The sequence below is a fragment of the Garra rufa genome, chromosome 7 (genome assembly GCF_049309525.1).
Source record: "Garra rufa chromosome 7, GarRuf1.0, whole genome shotgun sequence".
Taxonomy (NCBI): domain Eukaryota; kingdom Metazoa; phylum Chordata; class Actinopteri; order Cypriniformes; family Cyprinidae; genus Garra; species Garra rufa.
The window spans coordinates 14,922,054-14,946,933 of record NC_133367.1 but is presented as its reverse complement, the minus strand read 5'-3'; the positions used below and the strand labels follow the sequence as shown (position 1 = coordinate 14,946,933).

General features: G+C 39.3%; 1 protein-coding gene and 1 pseudogene across 1 annotated transcript; one reads left to right on the top strand and one right to left on the bottom strand.

Moving 5' to 3' along the window:
• Nucleotides 1-9,524, bottom strand: part of LOC141337964 (NACHT, LRR and PYD domains-containing protein 3-like) — a 35,389-nt pseudogene extending 25,865 nt beyond the window's left edge.
• Nucleotides 9,525-19,593: 10,069 nt separating this feature from the next.
• Nucleotides 19,594-21,297, top strand: LOC141337808 (CD48 antigen-like). The gene is made up of 4 exons (XM_073843396.1): nt 19,594-19,743; nt 19,840-20,148; nt 20,680-20,964; nt 21,074-21,297. Exons 1-4 carry the CDS (start codon nt 19,701-19,703, stop codon nt 21,226-21,228), a joined length of 792 nt encoding a protein of 263 aa, XP_073699497.1. The 5' UTR covers nt 19,594-19,700; the 3' UTR covers nt 21,229-21,297.
• Nucleotides 21,298-24,880: the final 3,583 nt, after the last annotated feature.

The window sequence follows — 24,880 nt, the reverse complement described above, 5'->3', positions numbered from 1 at the left end:
CATATAGCATATGTCAAGCATTTACAGAATCATTTACATGAACGTTAAGTAAAGAGAGCCAAATTAATGGGGGGAAACGAATATAAACGAAAATAAAAATATATACAAAAATAACAGGCTAATAATAATAATAATATTAGTAATAGTAATAATAATGATAATTATAATAATATTAATACAAACACAGAAAAAAAGAATTTCAGTTAATAGAAGGAATGTAGGCCTATTTTATGTGAAGATTAAATTATTTCCAAATGAAACTAGGTGAATAATTCACTCTTCAATGATTTGTCTATTAATTGCAATTTGCAATTGTGTTAAGTGCACTTCTGGGAAACGCACGTGAAACAATAACGAACGTTCGCAAAATGACTCGTAGAAAACGCTCTTAAGCGCTAAGATTAATCATTATTGGGAAATGCAGCCCAGAATGTTATGTAAAGAGATCAAAATGAAGGTGAAAATAACGAATATAAACGAATAATACGGAAAAAAAGAGGATAACTTAAAGGACAAGACTGTGTGGGATGCATGAAATGTTTCTTGTAGGGCTATTTAATTTGTAGTACATGTAATATTTATTCATGATGCACTTGTGAATGCTGTCTAAATCGCGCACAGACAGCATTGGCATATACAGCATCGCCTATATAATTATTTAATATTGTATTACTTTCTATAACAATATAATAATTTCTTAACTCAAAATAAAATATTAATAAACCTATCTCTGATAATGGTCACGTAGGTTTGTTTATGCATTAAACTCGTGTTTATGCCACTGCTGTAAGTTCCTCGAACCAGAATTTATTTATGGCATCAATTAAGTCAGACTTTGTAGTTGGTTTTGCTACTTTTCGAATATAATCTATCAGAGCATTCCACACCATTGCAATGGGATTCATGTCGTGGGATTCGGCGGGAGTCTTAACCCAGTTTATACCCTATTCAATGAGTCTGCCTGCAGCAGTGTGCTTCGGGTCATTGTCCTGGAAAAAACGGTGATGTGCTCCGATGTTTTCCCTAATGTATGGAGCAGCAGTTTCTGTTACAATAGCATTTTCAAAGAAAGACCGGTCCATCCCCATTCGGCTATTCATAAACATTTCGCTCCTATACTGCCGCTGATGGCCTCATTAACTACTACTTTTAAGATAACTGAAAAAAAAAAAAACAAAAAAAAAAACTGACTGATCTTTAAACTTTTGTGTCGAAATTGACACGGCTCATGGCTAGTGTTTGCATATTTCTTTCTATTGTGCAACCAGGGGTGCGTTTCCCAAAAGCATCGTTAGCCAACTATGGTCGCAAGTTCCGTCGTTACCAACATAGTTCAACGATTGGGTGTTTGCCAACACCATAGTTCAAACGAACATTCGCAAACAGCGTCACAAACTTACTTGGTTGGAACTACAGCTCTTGACCTGTGGTTAGAAGCATCGTTGCTTCTTAGTAACACATGTGGGCTAAATAAATTATGTTCTTGGTCACAGTTTGAAAGCTAACACGCAGTACAATCTATATCCTCAATTTTATCTAAAAATAAATGCGTTTTACTCTATGTATTTTTGTGCGTCCTTTATAAGCGTTGTTTATGAATAGTGCGCATGTGCACAAATGCCTGAGGGAACCCCGGAGTATGACGTAAGAGAGAACGCGCAATGAATCAAACATCAAATAAAGCGAAATGACAGGGAACAAAAATAGTAAATTAGTCATTAGGTGCCATGTTCAATATAGCTGCATTTTTGAGAGACCCTAATCAGTTAAATAGCAGAAGTTATTACTCGGTGACGTCATTAACAACGGCCCTAAGTTGTTGAACTAATGTGGTTCAAACGACGGAGATGCGACCATGTTCGGGAAACAGTCGTGACTAGCTAGTTCGTTTCCACAACGATGCATCGTACTATGGAGGTTAACCAGCGAGTTATGTCGTTGTACGGGAAACGCACCCCAGATTAGTGTTATATACTGTGCTGATAGTTCTGATAATTTTTTTTTATCGGACAATGCAACTTATTAACTCTAAATTCAAAGTAGCCTAAAATAGCTGGATCTGCCAGCCCAGTGGAGGATGCGTCTGTCCCTCACTTTCAACTTTCTCAACTCCGTTTACTCCACCGGCATCTAACAGCATTTTCACACCAGTGATACTAAATATTCTTGCAAACTGTCTAAATTGTCTAATTGTCGGGAACTGCCAAAAATTGATGTGGAAGGCTTAGCACCTGACACCCCCCATGATTCATGTCACCTTGGCCTCGGTGTAGCTTTTATATGTAAATGATTACTGGAGTGGAGCTATACAAATGCAAACCAGGGGAAGGGGGTTGCTCTGATCTAGAGTTGGCTTACCTGTTTTTTTGTCTTACACCGTGTCTCAACACAACACCGCGACATGCAATAAAATTATATTTTTCATGTTAAACAGTTTTTTAAACAGATATAATTTAATCCTGATATCTTAGTCCTTAGCACTTGTGATACTTTTGTATCGTTGTCAGTCATATAATAAAAGCTTTATTGTTTTGAAAAATGAGCCTTCTGTTTATTTGTCTACATTATTTTCAATATTAGGATATAATACTAGGGTAGGCTATAGTACTTACATGGACATAAGGCCAAATCTAAGAAAAAAATAAAAATAAATAAATAAATAAATAAACTGCATGGGCAGCGCGCCACCATAATGTACAGCACAAAAAAAACGCAAAAAGAAATCTAAAGAAAATACTACTACTAATAATAATACATAAAATAAATTAACACTCCAAACTATAGTTTATATTTCTCCTCTTACACAAATCAATCAAATAAAGTGTATCTTAAATTGTATAAATGGTATGAAAAAGACGAGCTACCTCTCAAATCTTCATTTGCTGTTGGTTTAAAATGTTGAAATGTATAATGTATTTTGTACTTGTTATTTTTTTTCTCTTTTGTTTTGTTAATTTATTATGGGCATATTTATTTCTTTTATATACAGCTTAGGTTTTTCTCTGCGCACAAGCTCTACGCATGATGTTCTGATGTTTATGCTGCTTTTTGCTTGTGTGAAATTAATCCCCGAAAACGAATTTAGCTGTTTTTAATGTGTCACAGCCACCAATCAGTTCAAATTTAAATGTATTTAACACAATCTTGTCGGTTAATAATAACTTAATGATGTCGGTTGGGGACAATGCAGTCTAATAAAAGTTCATCAGGAAAAAAGAAAAGAAAACAATAATGAAACTTCTGCTTATGAATAACTTTTTATTTGATGTTGAAGTATCTGAATAGTCTATAGGCTGTAACAAAGTGCTTTTCTAGTCCCGCTCCCACGAGGTTTTCTTCCGCCTCCACCCGCTTCCGCTATATACTAACGTACTCGGTTACTAACGTAACCTCGGTTCTCTCTAGAGAGGGAACGAGTACTGCGTGAGTATCTTACGCTAGGGGAAAATCCTTTTCTGCAAGATATTGAAGCCAAAAATTATCCTTAATTTTGAAATAATGTAAAGCGCGTTGCAGCAGCATACAGACATAGGCGAAACAGCTTGCGCGCCTATTGGCTGCTCTGCGGCAACTGCAGCAGCCTATAGAGCGAGGCCTGGCGCGACGCCAGATCCAATGGGGGCATTTCGCGCCCTTTGCGTCGCTTCCCGCCTAAAAGGGCGTGGTCTAGGCCTATAAAAACCGCTCACAGGCAGCTATTATCTGGTTTTTCATCATCGAAGCAACCAGAGCGTGCGCATGAACGGCAAGATACGCAGTACTCGTTCCCTCTCTAGAGAGAACCGAGGTTACGTTAGTAACCGAGTACGTTCTCTTACGAGAGGTCTCTCGTTCTGCGTAAGTATCTTACGCTAGGGGACCCAGTGTAAAACGCCGTGCATGCTGAGATCTGACACCAAAGACCCAAGGGCGAAAGCCCGGGGTTCATACAGTTCATAATCACCTATAGAACTCACAGGAGTCCGGGGAAGAGGGAGGGGCAACGCCGCACTCTTCCACATAGTGCAGCGTCACTCAGACGCTAAGTTAACGTACATACAGGGCGGCGTTACGGCCTGAGCTGACGTAAAAATAAGGGTCTTCACACAGTTTGCCCAGGCACATCTTGTGCTACTACTTTCACTGTCGACCCTAGAGCTGTGCTCAGTAGACGCAGCATTCCGAGCTGATAACATCAGGTCAGACAACACTGAATATCTAGACTGACAGCAGCCTGGCCTGTAAGCGGGAACCTCCAGGTTGTAAAACCTTATAAATGTAGACCCCTACAAATATCTTGCAAGGCAATCCCACTCGACCAATCCCACGATGAGGCCACGCCCCTCGTGGAATGTGCTCTGACACCTAGCGGGCACTGCATGCCCTTGGAAGCATATGCCAGCGCAATAGCATTAACTATCCATCTGGATAAGCTCTGTTTCGACGTGGCCAGTCCCTTGGGACGCCCATAAAACGAAAAAAAAGCTGTTCTGTCTGTCTAAAAGCAGACCAGCGAGACACGTAAGCTCGTAATGCCCTGACTGGGCATAGGAGGCTCGCGTCCATTTCCTCATCAGTGACCGGTAAGGCTGACAGCGTGATGACCTGTGCCCTAAACGGTGTGTTGAGGGAATTTGGAACGTAACCATGTTTGGGTTTGAGTATGACTTTAGAGTCATTAGGTCCAAACTCCATGCACGTCGCGCTCACAGAGAGCGCGTGCAAGTCCCCTATGCGCTTCACTGAAGCGAGAGCCAGCAGAAACAGTCTTAACCCTTTAGAACGTACGATCACACCAGTGTGATTTGTCTTGGCTGGTCCCTGAAGCGTACGATCACACCGGTGTGATTCGAACGTTTGCCGCATCACGTCATCAGCTGCTAAATTCAAATCGGTTTTGGCGCGTTGGCTGGCGCTGAGCCAGATCGGACGCGTTGAGCGCTTGTCATGTTATCACAACTATTCAGTGTTTTCAACCATATTATGCTTATTTTAGGTTTCAGACATTTAAATACACATAAGTACTAGCAAAACCATACATTTATAGTTTGTAAAACACACACTGATGTCTATAGAAGAAGCAATAATGATCCTACAAATATATTCTGACAACATATTTTATTGATATCATAAACAGATTATGTAGGTAACTATAAAGTTCACTCTCCTCTTCTCCCAGCTCACCAGAGACTTACTTTAATGTCTTTCGGGAGGAGAGGATGAATTTGCGTGTTGTAAATCCCACAGCTCGGATTCAGCGCGAACAAACATGGCCGCGCCCATCACCTGGTATAGATTAACTAACGCGGTCATTATAAAAGTATTTCAACTTTTAAATACATTTACTTGCACATATTTCGAAATCGGAATATCAGATATTTCATAATATAGCGAGCATGCTTGTGAATATCAATAATAAAAAAGGGAAAACAAAATAAAAGCGATCCATGTGTCTTACAGTGCTGTTGTGGCTGCGGTGTGTCACATGACGCGTCGCCATGGAAACAGTAATGCGAAACATTCCAAAATAACCGTCGCCTAAAAAAAACTCACTCTTTGGGGTTAGATAGAATATTTTAAACTCACGTGTGAAAAGGTTAAGAGACAGGTATTTCAAATCAATCGTCTGCAGAGGCTTGAATGGTCCACCTTTCATGGCCTCTAGTACCACAGAAATGTCCCATACGGGGACTGAGGGAGGTCTAGGGGGATTCAGTCTTCTAGCTCCCCTCAGGAAGCGAATAACTAAATCGTTCCTTCCTATTGACTGACCTAGCGCTGTCCTCGAAAGCGCTGTTATGGCCGCCACATAGACTTTGAGCGTGGACGGGGTTCTGCCCTTGTCCAGCAGCTCTTGTAGAAAGGAAAGCACCTCCATCACACCACAGTTAGTGGGTGACGAGCCGCGGGCTGCGCACCAACCCGAAAACACAGACCATTTTGAGGAATAGAGCCGTCTCGTAGAAGGGGCTCTAGCCTGCGTGATCGTGTTTAATACTCCTTTAGGGAGTTCATCATATATTCGCTGGTGGCCCAGACATGAAGGGGCCACAGCTCTGGGTGAGGATGCCAAATCGAGCCGCTGGCCTGAGAGAGAAGGTCTCTCCTCACTGGTATCGGCCACTGGGCAGTGCTCGTCAGCTGCATTAGCGCTGGGAACCAGGGCTGGTTTTCCCAAAACGGCGCTACCAGCAGTATTGAACATCCTTTTTCCCTGACCCTCTCTATCACCTGAGGAAGGAGAGAGACGGGGGGAAACGCTTAGAGATGACGGCGGGGCCATTCGTGGGCCAGTGCATCTCTGCTTTTTGAGAAAAATTCCAGACAGGGAGCGTTGTTCAGAGACGCGAACAGGTCTATTTCCGCTCTGCCAAATTTTTTCCACAGTAGTTGTACTGTCTGTGGGTGTAGAGACCATTCGCCTGCTGGAACGTTGTTCCTGGACAGTCTGTCTGGCCCTATGTTTAGAAGCCCCGGCACATGCGCTGCTTTCAGCGAGCGCAGGTTGCGCTGAGCCCATACCAGGAGGCGTTCTGCAAGCCTGTATAGGTTTTTGGACCTGAGACCGCCCTGGCGATTTATGTAGGAAACCACTGACATGTTGTCCGAGCGGACTAGTACATGGATTCCTTTTATTTGGGGACAGAAGCGCGTCAGCGCGTTCTGTACTGCCAGCATTTCGAGGCAGTTGATATGCAGGAGCTTTTCCCGTTCTGACCACTGGCCAAAAGACGGTCTGCCCTCAAGCAGAGCCCCCCATCCCGAGGTGGACGCGTCCGTAGACACCACTTTTATTCTCGAGGAAGTCCCCAGGCTTACACCTGACTGGAACCAGTCGACTACTTTCCACGGTTTCAGGGCTGTGACACATTTCTGATTGACCGTGAGACGAAGCCGACCGGACGCCCATGCTTGATGCGGGATGCGTGCTTTCAGCCAGAACTGCAGTGGGCGCATGCAGAGCAGACCCAGCTGGAGAACTGATGATGCTGAGGCCATGAGACCCAGCATTTTCTGAAATTTTTTGAGCGGGACAGACGCGCCGCAGCGGAACGAGCCCGCTGTGCGCAGAATGTCTGCTGCGCACTGTGGTGATAGCCGCGCTATCATTGACAGCGAGTCCAATTCTGTGCCCAGGAAGGAAGTCTTCTGACTGGGAGACAGAGAGCTCTTCGCCCAATTGACTCTGAAACCCAAATTCTTGAGGTGATCGAGTAACATGGTCGTGTGTTCCACAAGCACTGAGCGAGATTGCGCTAGAATCAGCCAATCGTCCAAATAGTTCAGTATGCGCACGCCTTTCAGTCTGAGAGGAACGAGCGCTGCGTCCATGCACTTCGTAAATGTACGGGGTGCCTGGGACAAACCAAATGGCAGGACTGTGTACTGATATGCCTGGCCCTCGAAGGCGATTCTCAAAAACCGCCTGTGACGTGACGCTATCTGTATTTGAAAATACGCGTCTTTCAGATCCACTGACACGAACTTGGCGAACTTGCGCGAGGATTTTTCTGGTCGTGAGCATCCTGAACCGACGCTTCACCAGCGCTTTGTTCAGTTGCCTTAGATCTAATATGGGTCTGAGACCCCCGTCTTTTTTCGGTACCAGGAAATATCTGCTGTACAGCCCTCTTTCGCTTTGAGCTTGAGAAAGGGGCTCTATGACTCCTTTGCTCAATAGTTCCACTTCGGCTCAAAGCAGGTGTGCTGCTTCTGTCTGCATTGTGGTCTCGACGCGCGCTGTATAGCGGCGCGGGCGTCGGTGAAACTGTAGCGAATAGCCTCCTTTTATAATGTCCAGCACCCATTTCGAAACCCCTGGAAGCTTTTCCCATGCGTTTGCATGAATAGCTAGAGGTTGAATACGAAGCGCGCTCCGTTCGTTCAGTAAAGGAGTGGTTTCGGTGTGCTGTGGCACAAGAGACGTGCTCGTGACATTCGGGGCGCAGGCGCTGATAGCGGGAACTATTATGTCTGTGTGTGGATGTGGTTGTGTGGCAACAGGCACATTTAACACACTGCAAACAACGTTCGTCTGCATATAGGGAACGCCTTTTGGTTTCGTTTTTACAGAAACCGTGGGGCGTGCAAAATGTGATGTCTGTGGGCACTGTGAAGTGGGCACGTTTACCACATGTGAAGCGCAATCGATTTTATGTGCGCGGGACCTGTGTGACAGGTTGTGCTTGTGTGTAGTGATGGGCACTGGGAAGTGGGCATGCTTACTACACATGAGACACCATCGGCCGTGGCCGGTTGTGAAGCGCAATCGATCTGAGTCGATTTTATGTGCGCGTGACCTGTGTGACAGGGTGTGCTTGTGTGTAGAGATGGGCACTGGGAAGTGGGCATTCTGACTACACATGAAACACCATCGGCCGTGTCCGGGACACCAGAAAATACACTTTTTGGATTTATCTGGGTAGCCGTGAGAACGGCTTTTGAGTACAGGCAAACGGGCGACAGAGCCGGTTTGTTGGCTGCATATAACACTGGAACAGTCACATTTTTTGGAACTGAACGAGCAAATACCTTTGGTGAGGGTCCGGCGACAGCGGGACTCGTGCACCGTCTTTTTCCTAGCTTTGCTAGGACAGCTTCGGAGGCTCAGGCTTTAGCTCAATTCTGGGCCTCGGGCCATGCCCAACGGGACGGCGGCCAGAAGAGCGGGAACGCGGTCTCGCGCCTTGCGCTCGGTGACGTTGCGAAGCTGCGGCAGCGGGCTGTGGCTGAGGGCGTGAGCTCTGCGCAAGCGGTTGCCCACGGCCGGCTGCAGAACTGGAACGCTTTGGCAGGAAGTGCCTCATCGCCTGAGACGCTTTCTGCACCTCTGCGAATCTCTCTGCGAAATCTTTGACAGAGGATCCAAACAGGCCAGCGGGTGAAAGTGGAGCGTCGAGGAACGCGGTGTGTTCTCACTCGGCCATTTCGGAAAGCGTCAGCCACAAATGCCTCTCAGATACCGTAAGCGCGGCCATGTTGCGTCCTATGGCTTGTGCTGCGGACTTTGTAGCGCGGAGAGCGAGGTCCATGGCGCTTCGTAAGTCCGGCACGCAGATCGCTTCAGGCCCTTCCTCATCCAGCCTTTGGAGGAGGTCAGCCTGGAATATCTGCAGCGTGGCCATAGTTTGCAGCGCTGACGCGGCCTGTCCAGCGGTGGTGTACGCGCGGCGGAGCAGGTTTGAAGATTGCCGGCAGGCTTTTGAAGGCAGTGCCGACTTAGCACGCCGTCCAGCGGAGGGCGGACACAAGTGGGCTGCAATCGACTCTTCGACCGGCGGCATCGAGAGGTATCCTCTGTTCTCGGCGCCGTCCACAGTAGAGAACGCCAAGGAAGAGGATGGGCGCACTCTCGCCGAGTGGGGGGCGCTCCAGGACTTAGCCAGTTCTTCATGTAACTCAGGAAGAAAAGGCGCCGGTTTAGACGCACTTGAAGCGCGCTCCCCTTTCGGCAGAAAACAGCCATCCAGCCGGTTGTGAGCGGGCTGTTCTGGTGAGGACCACTCGAGGCCCAGGCTCGCCGTGGCCTGTGTGAGGATCCTCATTAACTCTGCCTCAATCGAAGCTCTCGTACCTGACGGAGCGTGGGCGGGGGGAGCGAGGTCCGCAGAGCTCTCCCAATCCTCACTGCACGACGCCAGGATAGAGCAGGAATCCTCCTCCTCCTCCATGACAGTCCCTTCGTCAGCAGCGTCGACGCAAGCGGCGGCAGACAGCGGCCATTTAAAGTCCGAAACAGGAGCTGACGAGATTGGTGAAGCTGGCGGGCGAACCGGCGAGCTTTGTCGGCTGGGGGGGGGGGTTCCGGAGCCCACTGGGCACGGCGCTTCTTGCGGCGCGACACCGCGGCGGGCGGGGAAGCAGATTCGGTGAAGAATGCCAAGCGAGTCCTCAGAGTCGCTATTGGCAACGGTTCACAATGAGGGCAGCCGCCCTCAGCGAGCGCAATCACCGCGTGCTCCTCACCCAGGCAGGAAACGCAGACAACATGGCGGTCCCCGTCGCTGAGTGTGGCTCTGCACGAGCCGCAAGAAGGCATGTTTATAAAGACGCTTTGCTCTTTTAATGACAAGTGTGTATCACAGCGGCGACACACACTTCAGGTTAGAAAGGATATAGGCGCCGGAAAGCGCAGCAGGAAGGCACGGAAGACCAGCAGCTTCAGTGGCTCGTCCCGCAGAGATGCTTGCAGTATGGTGCTTGCAGAGCAGCCAATAGGCGCACAAGCTGTTTCGCCTATGTCTGTATGCTGCTGCAACGCGCTTTACATTATTTCAAAATTAAGGATAATTTTTGGCTTCAATATCTCGCAGAAAAGGATTTTCCCCTAGCGTAAGATACTTACGCAGTACGAGAGACCTCTCGTAAGAGAACTATATATATATATACACCCTTAGAATATATAGCCTATATATACCCACTTAGAATAATTTTCTTCCCGACCCGACCGTTCACGCTAAATTTAATTCTCATTTCCAGAATCTCACATTTAACCATTTGGAAACAATGTCGAGTATAAAACTTTTTTCGCAGAACAGCCATTATATTTCCATGTTCCACTTTTAAGACGTATTATAGGCCTGCATTTTAGTCCGTCAAAGATCAAATGCGGGCTAAAATTATATTTTAGACATTCAGTGGTGATTTAAAAAAAAAATTGCAGCACTGGGGGAAACACAAGACCAGGCTATACCATGACTTTCAGGAGTGGCTCGGACGGTCCTGTCAGCAGCATTGAGCGCACGTTCAGCACAGCTTGGAAGGGTTCCGTGTTTAAAGCTTACCACAAAACACTGGCAAAAGTAAATAACATGACTGTCTAATAGTAAGGAGATATTTTAATTATTTATTTAGAAACTACTGTTTTCTGAGTCAGTGATGATGTAGTTAACAGTCCTCCTCATATCCTCGTTGGACGCGCGCCTTTAGAGAGAAATTCATCTCTACGGACTAGCTACATAATAAAATCAGTTTTTGTTTTCTATTTGTTTTTTTTTCGTTAAGTAGTAATTTAAGTCTTTCTACATATTTATTTATCATGTCTGACAAAAAATAACGGTTAAATATTTTCCACTGAAAAAAATGTAACTGATCGAGCTTGAGCCTTCATGTCCTAAAAATGTGTTTTGCATTCTCGCACAAACGAGTGGATATGCACCTAATAGCGCATATTTATATCTATTATTATTTATATATTTTATTTTACATCTATGGATTTTATTTTAGCCAATTCGTGATTTGAGAAGGCAAATTGAAACACAGAGTAGGTCAACTCACTGTCTGCCGCTTGGTCTTTAAGAAACAAAAAGCTTACGTTTAACGAACAAAAATGCTCCAAATTTTTTTTTTCTAAATTAACTTAATAAAAAGGAAACGAAATTATAAATACTTTGCCGTTACATACAGAATGAATTACCGATTATGGAACCAGATATTGAAACAACAGACATAACAAATACTGTCCAAATAGCCCTCTTTGTGCAGGGTTTGGCCACAGAATGTTGTTCCTTGCGCCACCTGGTGGATATTATATGAAGCGCAACAACGTTTTAAAAAAATCTGAAAAAGCCCCTGCAGGCCGACGCGTGGCCATGCGTGCTGAATTGCAGGCTGCCGCGTGAAAATAGACGCATTTTTAATGGCCAGATCTGTATTTTCCATAGTAGACTCATACTGTAACTCAACTGTTACAGAATTCAACAAATTCATCAAAAATCATGTTTTATGAGTTTTTGTTTTTGTCAAGCTCTTTCATACACCATTTTGGAGAAATTAGCTAACACAACGCTATAATCCAAGTATAAAATACCTTTTAACATTCATACCTTTTTTTCTCACGGAAGTTTGGCATGCCACCTTTTGAATGGTCACTCTTCATAGATACAGAGCTGGAAAGATGTGAGAATGATGATGAGAGAAAATACTTGTATCTGACAAGTGGCAAGCAAACTCTCTAGTCACTCAAAGAAACACACACAATGGTTTAAAAGGTAACATCATACTTGTTTACTAGCTCACATTTGCTTACCAACTCTTTAAGATGTCAATGAAGAAAAAGAATCTGTACGCAACATGTACGGCAAATATTTGGAGAGCAGATTTAAAATAAATAAATAAATAAATAAATAAAAAATGTCATATTTAAATTTTTTAAATGAATGTACATTTTTAACACTACTTTGGCATTGCAATATAACAACACTTATTATTAGAAAATGTATATTAAAAAGCTATACTGAAGGAGAGGATGTAAATTGATTCAGGTTTTAAATTGTGAATTTGTGTAAATTATTTTTTTTTTTTATTATCCACTGCTTTTTTTGTTTTTATGCCATTTTTATGAATTCATAGTATATATTAGTGTTGTCAAAAGTCCCGGTACTTCGGTACCAAGTCGGTACGAAAAAAATTAAAACGTTACAGTACCAGGTATTTTTAAGTACCGGTGGTACCAACTATCTGGTCAACCCGGCTCCGAATCCACTTGCTGACAAGTAAGTAGGAGCCAGGCATGCTCCAAATATTTTGGATTTGCGGCTGAAGAAGGCGAACATCATAGATCATAAAAAAAACTGCTCGCAAACGATGTTGGAGGAAACACATTAGACTTAACAAAACACCTTAAAGACCGACTCCCGGATCAAATGAAAGAGTTCAAGTAAGGTAAGTTTTAATTTAATTTCATATTTAGAGCTTCTGTTATGAACATTATTGCATATTTTAATTTGAATATCAGATTGAAATAAACATCACCGTTTGTGTAGCCTAGTTAATCGTTAGCATAAGTGCGGGTAACGCTAATATACCGGGCCTTAGAATTAATTTTAACTATTTTATGCTCCTATAACTTTTATTAAGGTAAAAAAAAAAGGAAGGGCATTATGTATTTACTATTTTTAGACTTAAATGACCTGTGTATCCAAAATATGTGTTAAGAGAATGTACACGTGTTGTTAACAATGTTTATGTCCATATTATCAGTCTGTCAGAAAACTTTATTATTATTGGCTGGATAACTCTAGCAGGTTTCTGAAGTTTTTTTTTTTTATATTAATAAATGTACAGTCAAATAAAACACATTTGATCTCCTGTTTAGTTTGGTAATATTTACAATGAGATCAAATTCATGCATTATCTAACATAAACTTAAGTAAGTGAACAACATATTTTTACAACATTAATTCATGTTTGTTCATGTTTAACAGATTAAAATGATTTTATGCATTAGTAAATGTTAAAAATAGCCTAACCTTAAGAAGAACAATTGCTATATAACTGACTGTTTATTGTTAGGTCATGTTATCTAACAAATGGAATCTTATAGTAAAGTGTTTTCAATACTGCAGTTTCCATTTCTGATAGACACTTGACTTAATATATGTAATAATATCTAAATTTATAATTATAGTTATGGTTTGTTATTTACTGAAAATTAATATTTTTGCTGGTGTCAATGATCTAATGTCGCATCTGGTCAGACTTAGCCCAGTGCTTTACTAATATTACATTTTCTTTTACAGCTGCAGATTGAGGAAGATCATGAAACAACTCAGCAAACTGTAAAACAGACAACAGTTACACATGTTTTTCAGCAGCAGCAGAAATGTGATGACAACTTTTGGGTGAAGCTTGTTTACAATACTTTAAATACTTTTATTACTTGTGGAAAAACTTGAAACAAAATGTAGTATAAAGAATGGCATTGGTTTTTGTAAATGCTTTAATAATAAAAAACTTTAATTATAAAAAAATAATAATAATGTATTGTTCAATTAACATGTTATTGTGTTTTACTTTGGTACCGAAATTGGTACCAGGAACCATGGATTTTTACTGGTATTGGTACCGAATACTGAAATTTTGGTATATATATACACTATGAATACTACCTCGATCAGTCAATTACATTTATCAATTGATAGTCCCGAAATAAAATTTGTATTTTTTTTGTATACAGGTAGGAAATACAAAACAGGCTAAAAAAAATCTACCTTTGAAAAAATTCAGTCTTACCTCTGTTTCTTTAAGCGTCTCATCTTAAGACAGAGTCCTTTCCTCACTCCTTTGATACAGCAGCTTAACAGATTGGTTTGTAAAAACAATTGTTTAGTATGACCTGGAGATGACAATATGTTAGTTAGATTAATAAGATGGCAGCTATTCAAGAAAATGCAAGAGAAAAACAAACAATAACAACAACATTAAATAATGTAGGTTACAACCAAATATATTCTCATGTAGAAAATGAAAATCTCATTATCATTTAATGAGTTTTGGAAATGGACATTAAACACTGTGATTAAACCTTTGACTGGAACAACTGAACCCAGTTTGCTATTGTTTGTGTTGCAGCTAACGTTACTTCTTGGAGGGAATTCCCCTGACCTAGTGTTTGCTTTGTTTTGTTTATTTTCCTGGTTCTTTGTCTACTCACAATTTTCGTTGTTGTTAATGTTTGTTGATTTGCGTATTTAACTTTTTTTTTTGTTATTGTTGTATATGTTATGTGTTCTTAAAAACACCAGATTAACTCGCCTTTCAAATTTAAAACACCTATAACGTTACAGTATGAGATCCACTTCTATTCACACACATATAACTGTAATCGAGATCATATTAACTTACAATAGTGTGCACTAAATAAAGAACTTAAAAGTATTTGAAACGCTGACTCCCTGTACTTTAGTCTTGTTGCTTGTCGCGTAACGTTAGTCCAATTCCCACGCAAATACAAGTCTCTGGTAAAAACATCCCGTGTCGTTATACTGCTGTATGTTTGTAGATTTTGATGACGGCTAACGGCCTTGCCATTTTGATGTCCTCATTTGCCAAAGCAATTCTTTGAAACTTTGTCGTGTCCGCTGACTTATTGAGCGCGGGCGTTGTTGAGTCGTCTTCTTCTTCTTTTTTTCTTTTCTTGCGCTTTAACGGCAGCTTAAACATTTGCACACCGCCACCTTCTGGGTTATTCCCTTGCAATATTCCTCCGGCTAATCGCTCCATCATATTCTCCTTACTACAGCCGTGCTAAGTAAGGATTTTTTTGTCTGTCTTGTCCATTCACACCACTTTGCAGTTTGTGCGTTGAGTTTGGGAGCTCTCGCTGATATCTGATCTCCTTCTGCTGATTGTTTGTGGATGCAGTGAAATGTATACAGTATGATTTCAGTTTAGTTTGTGAACACTATGAGCAGTTTAATGTTGTATTCCTTGGTTAATGCCATGTGAAACGGACGCCTGTGTGAATATCAACTGACTACAACAAATGTCTAAAATGTATGTTGGGATTCTCTGAATAAACTGTTTCTCTGAAAACATTTATGTCCTCGAATGCTAAACTCGGTAGGGTCTGAGTTAAAATGTATTAAATAATCCAATGAGCAACGCTTTCTCTAGTTTTCGCCACATGGTTCTGTACAGTCTGCGTTCACTTTCGTTTTCAGGCTTTACGGCGGAGTAGCAAACAGTTGAACAGGCTTATACCGCCACCTGCTGGACTGGATTATTATTGATAATTACTACACTCTTATTTCATGCATTACACATGACAAACTAATAAATTAATTATTTTTAAGAACACTTATCCTAGGATAAAGGATAATTAGGCCTTCAGATAACTGGACATAAGTTCCCCTCACCATTGGTAGAAAGCCTTTTTTAGTTTTTAGTCACCTTTCTGTAACAAAATATTGTTTTGTCTAAATGTCCACATAATAGCACACTGTGTTAAACTAAAAATCATTACTATGTGTTTGAGTGCCATATCTGCTTAAAAGATATCAGTCAATGACTGCAAATCATGCTGATTTTGCTAAATAATCTAGATTTTCATATATATATATATATATATATATATATATATATATATATATATATATATATATATATAAAGCTATATTAGGTACTGGCCCAATATACCTGAATGTGTTAAGATCAAATGGGCCACCTTCTGAGTTGCCTTATTGCATTTGTGACATACCTTTATCACATTATACCTTCTAAATGCGTTTGTATGTGATGTGTATATGTTTGCATGTGCATGTTAGTGAGGCATGTGTATGTGTATGTGAACACACAACCATAGCACACATGAAGTGAATAGATTATATAAAGAAGTGATTGGTGTTAAAGTAAAGTAGCCTGATGTTAAACTATTTATTCCAGACGGCATGAAAAACAGAAAGGATCAGAAAGGAAAGAAGAGGGTCAGAAAGGAACATTATGGAGATAGAAAGGATGTCTTCCAGGGATGGGGCAAAAAATACAAATGGTGGGTATAGGGGAGAGGATGAGAGGAGCATTGGCCGAATATAGGGTTGAGAGATGTCTAAAAACAAATGTACATTTTCTCTATTGTGTGAAATTGGTGTTCTAATGTAATTTAAATGCAATGTTACACTGATACATTATAAAATTAAATATAATTAAATGTGTTTTAACAGAAATGTCTCTATTTCAGGTTGCATTTTGACTGGCCTATTTTACCTGAACACTGCTCTCTCAAAAGATGTTGACCCCCTAATGTTACAAAACCTGTAGGGCCTGAACAATTATATTTTATTACACCAATTCAACACAAAAATATATTGAAAAGTCATTTTTTTAATAATAAGAACACGGTTAAATATCATGTTTTTGCTAGTGTCCCAAGCGATTAATCAAAAAGTGGCCTCCTGAACTACAGGTCAGTCTTTACAGTTATGGGAATCACTGCTGTTAGCTTTATTTAAATCTAAGTTGTAAATGAACAGTGCTTAAACAGGAGGATTTTGACTCTTTAAGGTGTTTAATTTTACAGTAATGTGTTCTCAGGATCTTCACAAGACACTGAATATAAAACGTTTTTGTTTATTTATTTTTTTTTCTTTTCTTATATGAATACTACAGACCTCAGACTCAGACAGTAATCCAAGTACAAGTAGACTTCTGTACAAATGAAGAGTTTGTAGACCTGGGTGCCATCATTAGACAGATGAAGGGGCAGACTTTGTCATCAAGAGGCATCATATCAGCAAGGCCAGCAACACCTTTATAACACTGAACAATATAGTGACAACAGATAGTGACAAGAGACCTAGGACTTAAAAATAAAAGCACAAACAAAAATCCAGACACAAATCACCTCAACACACTGACAATAGTCTGTTAGCATGACAACAGTCCCACAGAAACAGCAGCAGCAAAAAAATAAAAATAAAAAACATAAATAAAAACAGCAGCAGCACAGAGACGACACTCAACATATTTAATATTACTTACCCTCAGATCAGACTTAAACTGGATGTTGTAACATCCGCACATCATCTTAGGTGAACATGAAGAAAAGTTAAAGCGATGAATCTCATTTTAATACATTTGTATTGAAAGCTTCTCTGCTTGAGAAATGTGTGTTTTGACATTATTACAATTGACTATAGGCAACTTTTTAACATTTATAGAGCAACATAAACTGAACAAACTCACAGTTCTACCTTTGTTCATGAAGTCTGTTAATCTCAGTTTAAACAGAAACACTCATTTTACAAAAAAAAAAAAGAAAGAAAGAAAGAAAGAAAGAAAAGTATAACACTAGTTTACGGAACACTGTTTACTAGTTTATTATTACTAGCATTTTTGCAGTTCATTAAAGCACATATTAATGCCTTAATCTGCATGACCATGTTCTGCATCATTTAACCCTAATGTAAATCTAAATACTAAACAACTACCTTACTTATTATCAGTAATCAGCAAATTAGTTACTGAAGGAAGCTAATAATAATGGTTGATGGTTAGTATATTCTAGGAACACTTTGGGTCTTTTAGAACAAATTGAGCATAATTTAAATGGCACAGCCTACCTGAGTTAAGTTGCTAACCATGTCTATCCATTTATGATCACTGTGAACTCGTCTTGTGATAACTAATTTCAGAAGCATCACGTGTTATATCACAAAGCTCATACCTTCTCAAACTTTTCTTCAACATAACAGGTATGTTTTCATGTTTAGTCACGAGAGGGCGCTAGGAGCGTTATCTGTTTCACACCCTGCAATCTGAGATGTGTTTGAATGCAGTGCAGTTGCTAAATGTAGTCACATATGATTTGAAATAACCAAATATAACACAACAAAAATAACAAAATTACACAAAAAATTAAGTCACAAACCATGTTCAGTTTCCGTGAAATTATGTATTATTAGAAAAAAAGAGTGCAGAATGTCTTGCAAAGTGCTGAATTAAATACTAGCATGGAGTGAAAACACACTTGCAATTTTAAAATCAATCTAAATACACAGTTACATTAAATGCATAGTGCACAGAGCATTAAGGGTCAGTTTATGTCTACTCAGACAGAATATGTCGAACTCTCAACAGGATGTGGTTCCACTAGAAGTTCACTAGCAGTGAACAGAAGATGCTCAAAATAAACCACAATTACTGAGACAATCTGCAAACATTAGTTTTAGATCAGAGAACAGATATCCATTTAAGATGACTTACATTCAGTACATAATCTTAAAAATAAAACATTAATTCTAAACATAATTGCGGTTCTGGTTTGTTTGGACTATTCAGATTCAAAGTGATGAAAAAGTGAAATGAGAACTGAAATAAAGAACTGAAAAATACTGACCAATCACAAAAATAAGTTGTCTGTGCTTGTATGCTTGATGCATATAAAGGGTTTATTTTTTTCGGGCTTACATGAATCACATTCCCTCAAAACAGCTTTATTGTGGAATAAAAAGAGTAAAAGTTTTTCTTTTTCTCTATTGCAAGATAAAAAAAACAAAAACAAAAAAAAAACATTGATTTCACTGAATGCTCTTGACACTCTAACAGCTCAGTTTCTGAGTCAAAGTGAAACCTGCTGTGGTCTGAGTTTAATTCAAGCCAGTTTAGTGGCAAAATGACCCAAATGAATGTGTCTTAGTTAGGTGGACAAACGTCTTGCTCCTGTTTACTATTGAATGTGTGCGGTTGACTGACGGGTAATGTGTAATTTTCGTTTATGTCAGATTTCCACTCTACCAAAAAAAAAAAAAAAAAAAAAAAAGTGCAGTGAATTCCTCAACAGTGATATGTCACACCAGATTATTAATAATTAGTGTGGAATAATAAAATATAATAATATAAATCTAATATTGCATATTAAATAGACTCTCTTTTCAACTCACTATACATATATCTAAAAATGATATAATTATTTGCAAATCAAACACTGCTTGGAAAGATTATTGTTTCAGAATATGTCTTTGAATGGTCATCAATAAAAAAAAAAACTTGCTTGGTAACATTTATAGTGGTCTGTTATTCATCCATTAAATACAGACTAAATGCATAGCTATATGTAAAATAAATAATATGAATTTAAAATTCAGTATAATTTCCACTTAATAACACACACAAGTTTAGGTTTTAGAAGTGTCTAAACCACAATCAACAGATTTAAGTTGGCAATTCAGGCTAAAACCACCTTCTGAAAGCACAACCGGACCAGCCTCTCTAAAATTCTTATTGGTTGAACAGATGCATACGTCACCACGTGTTGCCGCTTGGACGAGTTCACGTCAACAAACGCGCACACAAGGGCGCGCACATTGCGCAGACTGTCAGAGTTCTGTAGGGTTTCTTAGGCTCAAAACTCAAAAGCTTTACGAAAAAAAATGAACTTTAAATGATTTATTTACCTTAATAATAATGTCACACGGGTTTCAATTTTCAGAAGCTTTACGAAAATGATTTGCACATTTGTTTTGTTCTTTTTGTTGTGTCTGTTTGGTAAGTTATAAATTTGTATATTTATAATTATGACAATAATATCATAAAGCAAGAAATTAACATTTATAAATTACGTCGTTTAATTTGGTTCTGCAGGTGTGTTTGATGTCGAGTCACATGAAGTGTCAGTGATGGTAGGAGATTCTGTCACTCTGGACTATAATGCTTCTGAAATGGAGCTGAAGAATGAGATCGAGTGGAGATTTAACAACATTCGCATAGCGTACGTAATTATGGGCAAAACCATCTTTGATGATAATGCAAGATTCAAAGACAGGCTGAAGCTGGACAGAAACGGGTCTCTCACAATCAAAGACACCAGACTAACAGACACCGGAGGATATAAATTAAGTACTATTAATAGTAATAAGGAGTCAATCAAGATATTCAGTATTACTGTTTATGGTGAGTAGATAATATTCTTATATTATATGATATTCTTAATTAATATAAACAGTACATCATCATATTTCAGGATGGTTTTGCTGTTTGAATTCACAGATGCATTTCAAACTGTGGTCCCACTTTACAGCCAAAAAAAGTTTATAAGATGTTGTGAACAAAGGTAACTAAATTCTATTAGATCAGGCCAAGGCATGTGTACACGACTTGAAAATTCGCTTTCTTTGTCAGAAGTAGTGCGAGCGCTGGAAGTAGCTACCTCAGAAAAAAACAATGGGTCATCAGTTTACCGCAGCGCTTCGCTTCCTATGTACAGGTAGACAGCATCAACATATGTGGTTCTATTTGCTTTTGTCGCGCCGTGACGCTCGCGTCCAGTGCAGACACGGTGTGAGGGAGACTTACAAAATGTTCAGTGATGCTGGTGAGGTTATATAACGCTCACGCTTAATTTAAAACACCATGAATAAAGCACTCATCTTGTAGGCCTTACCTCTTATGCACTCAGTTTTAATCTTATTTCATGGTTTGCAGCTCCACTATCCATTCCAGTCGTTACCAGTGACATTTCTCAGTGTTCATTAGGCTCAAAATGTTCACTGCTGTGTTCAGTGGTGAACGTGAGTCATGTGACTCTCTCCTGGTACAAAGGAAACGGTTTATTGTTCAGCATCAACATGCCAGATCTCAGAAACAGTCTCTCGTTACCTCTGGAGGTGGAATATCAGGATAAAAACACCTATAGCTGTGTGCTCAGCAATCCCATCAGCAACCAGACCAAACACGTCTGCATAACCGATCTCTGTCGTTTGTGTTCAGGTAGGCCTATGTTAGCAGTGATGTTATCATTTATTTACTGAACCAGTCTTGGTAAGGTACATATAGTGTATATTTATTGAGTTGGAAAATGTTGTTTCCTGTGCTTAAGTTCCCTCTTCAGATGAAGTACATCATGGTGGAGGGACTGAAGTTGTGATCCGATTGGTCGTCACTGCTCTGGTGGGTCTGGCTGCTGTGGCTGCTTTCATTGTGCTGGTTTATGACATCAGATCAAGAAGAGTTGAACAGGAGACACACCAATGATGGATCGGATATTCAGTAATGAAGCCTTTTCACAGACGGTGATAATGTGGTTTTATAGTTATAAATATTGCAAAGTTACATTTTTAATGCTTTTATTATTATTATTTTATTATTATTATTATTATTATTATTATTATTATTATTATTGAATCAATATACAATTATAACGCTATGTTTTATGTTGTGTTACTTTGGCAGTAAAGACAATAAAAAGATATGTCCTTTAAGGTGTGTTTTTTTATCGTTCTCTTTGTTTTTCTTTTGAATAAATAATAAAATATTAAAAAAATAAGTAATTTCTTTTTCACAACAATGGCAGATTATACTTTTTACATGCTAAATCCTTATTCCAGTATGGTTTTAAGGAACAATTTAAAATCAAATGCAAATTTTATAATGGTTTAATGATGATTAAAAGTGAATTTTTTTGGACTTACAAAGATCATATTTGAATTAAATTATAAAGCGTAACAAGATAATGCTACCCAACCAAGTGTTTAAAATGTTGCTCATTCACACAATTCTTTAATTAGGCTTGTGTAAATATTTAAATATTAATATATTCATGATATTTATGCAGGTATATAAAATAGGTAAAATTACGCACGTCTACTACAGAATAATAATTAAAATGATCAACACATTTTATTTCTTCAAATGCAAACCAAAGTAGTGTATATGAACAGTATGTGTTTCCGTATGTGTTTCAATTCCACAGATTACTTACAACCAATCTGACACTGGATGACATAGGACAGAACAACATATAAGATATAGTGTATATTAGGAATATATCCAGCAAAATGTATACAGTATGTGGACACCATCTTCCAGTTATCAGGCTTGGTTATTCCAGTAATTCCAATAAAGACAAACCTTAACTCTACAGCATACGTTGTTTTATATCTAGAGAACTATTCAGTGTGAAAGCAGTCCAAACAAATCAAGTGTGTAGTGTTTCCTTACAAAGTCACATCACCAACTACTGGCCTGGCATGCGTAATAAACTTTTCTGTTTATAGTACAACGTAAACATGTCTTGTAAACATAACTTAATTGAACAGATGTCAGAAATACTGGATGAAAGTACCTTTCTCTATTTATGACAACTAAAATGGAAGTCTTGAATAACAAAAAAAAAAAAATGAAAGTCCGATGAATTACCGCTGTTGAGCAGCTTGGTTCAATGGCTGATTTGTATTGTTGTCTGTTGTTTCATCGTCTATAATAAGCAAAGAAAAAGAAAAAAACGTGCCAATCCATTAATCAACACCATTGCTTAGTATTTCTTATTGTGAGTGAGTGGAGGCGGGGCTCATTTGCATATTCATAGATCTGGGTATAGTAAATGAGGCAAGGCGGTAGTGTTACATTCAAGCTGTTTTAAGGCATGAGATTTTTGACTACAGGGGGACTTTAAATAAAACAGTGTGTATTACACATATTGTACTTACTCTTCTTGCAGGACCAACGAACATCAAGCCTACCCGTCTTGACCGCAAAACAGATTGCGATAGTGATCAGGATTACAATGAAAAGGCTGACTGCCAATATTGGACCAGTTGTCAGCCAATGTGAACTCTGGGGGAGATCTGTAATAGATCAACAGAGACATTAAATATTTGCCCCTGCTATTCTGACCTTACTGACGACATTATATGTTGACGGACAGGCATATTTACAATTTTATTTATTCCTAATGCCTATATATGCATTTACATGAGGCTTTTCATAAGACTGCAGTACCCAGTCTTATGTCAGTGATCACTAGTGATCAGTGCTACAGAAATCTTGCTCATTTCAAAGGAACCTAATGTCACCATTGTTGATGACTGTTGATTTGATAACACACATCCTTTGAAACTCAGTTGTTCATCCTCCAGGGGGTGATTGATGCGCAAAAGACTCATTGTGTCACATTATGACATTTTTTTTGTAATGCTTAAAAGAATTGTTCACCCAAAAATAAAAATAATGTCATAATTTTCTCAACCTCTTGTCATTCCAAGCCTGTATGACTTTCTTTCTTCTGTCAAACAAAATTAAGCTATTAAGAAGAAGGTTGGTACCCAAACGGTTTTGGCTTCCATTGACTATGTTCTACAGAATAAATGACATGAGGGTGCATAAATGATGACAAGAGATTTCATGTTTTGGGTGAACTATCCTGTAAGCTAGCAACTGCCATTTACACTTTAAATACACTTATAATAATAATACACTTATAATAATGCTGAGAAAGTATGTCAGTTAAGGGAAATATACAACCTGATCTCATGACGAAAATATACCTTTGGCAACTTTTTCCCCCATGTATGTTTCGAGACATATTAAATGTGAAATATCCACTGAGTGGTGCTAAAAGACTGATCTTCTTTTTCCCCGGAACAGGTGAACGTACATATGGTACGTTTTATGTGATGTTGGTTTTGTATGTGTCACCGCAGTTCTGACTTGAAATGTCAGTTGAGTGGCGCTATAACTCTAATGCGCCATGCCATTTTTAAATAATGTACAATCTGCACTACACCTAAAACTAAACCAATAGTATGAACAAAAGTATCAATAAAAACGCAATCACAAGCATGCTGTTTTAGCTTATCTTTCGATCTCTCATCTTTCAGCTCTTTCATCGTGAGTCATGTTTATCACGGGATTCGTACCCAAGGATTCCACATCCTGCACTCTCAAAAATAAAGGTGCTTTAAAAGGTTCTTCACAGCAATGCCATTGAAGACCTTTTTTGGTTCCAGAAAGAACCGTTCAGTCAAAGGTTCTTTAAAAACCATCTCTTTCTTATCTTTTTATAATCTGAAGAATGTTTCGCCAACAAAGAAACTTTTGTGAAACAGAAAGGTTTATCAGATGTTAAAGGTTCTTTATGGAACCATTTCGACAAAAAAGGTTCTTCTACGGCATCGTGAAGCAACTTTATTTTTAAGAGTGCAAGTCTAACTTCGTGCTGGCTGAGCTACTGAGCAAGCTTGTTACATCTGAAAAACAAAACATATGTAACCTTAATCATAACTGTAAATGAAAACAATTACAAGCGCTCACTGTTTTACTGCCTCTAGTGTTTTCCGCGTCTTGCGAAACAATTTCCCACAGGTATGTTTCGTCATGAGATCAGGTAGCAAATATAATGGCCATTTTTATCTACGTTAATGCAAAACTAGGCGTGAATCTGAGCATTTAAACTGTTCTCTGAATGATCATAAAATGTGATAATTTGATCATTTTGGAGCCCAATAGAATCATAAAAACAATACATTATAGAAAGGTTGGAGCCACTCACCACTAACTGCAATATGGAATTTCCTGTGTAAGATCATGCTGCTGTTGTTGATCTCCAAATCATAGTCTCCAGAGTGTTCAGTTTGGATGTTTCTGATAGTGAGGTCTCCAGTATGATCATTCAGTTTGATCATGTTTTTCCATCTAGCATCAGTAGTGCCATTTAATCCTTTAACTTGCTCGAGACCATTGACGGTCCCAAGGTTTATAAGTTTATATTTACTAAATGATTTTACTATAAAAGTCTCAATTAATACAGACTTACAATATGTCATTTGAAAGTTTAAAGGCTCAAGATTCTAAATCTACAGTCGGGATATTATAACAATGACATCTTTTTCATTTGTATCATAAGTTT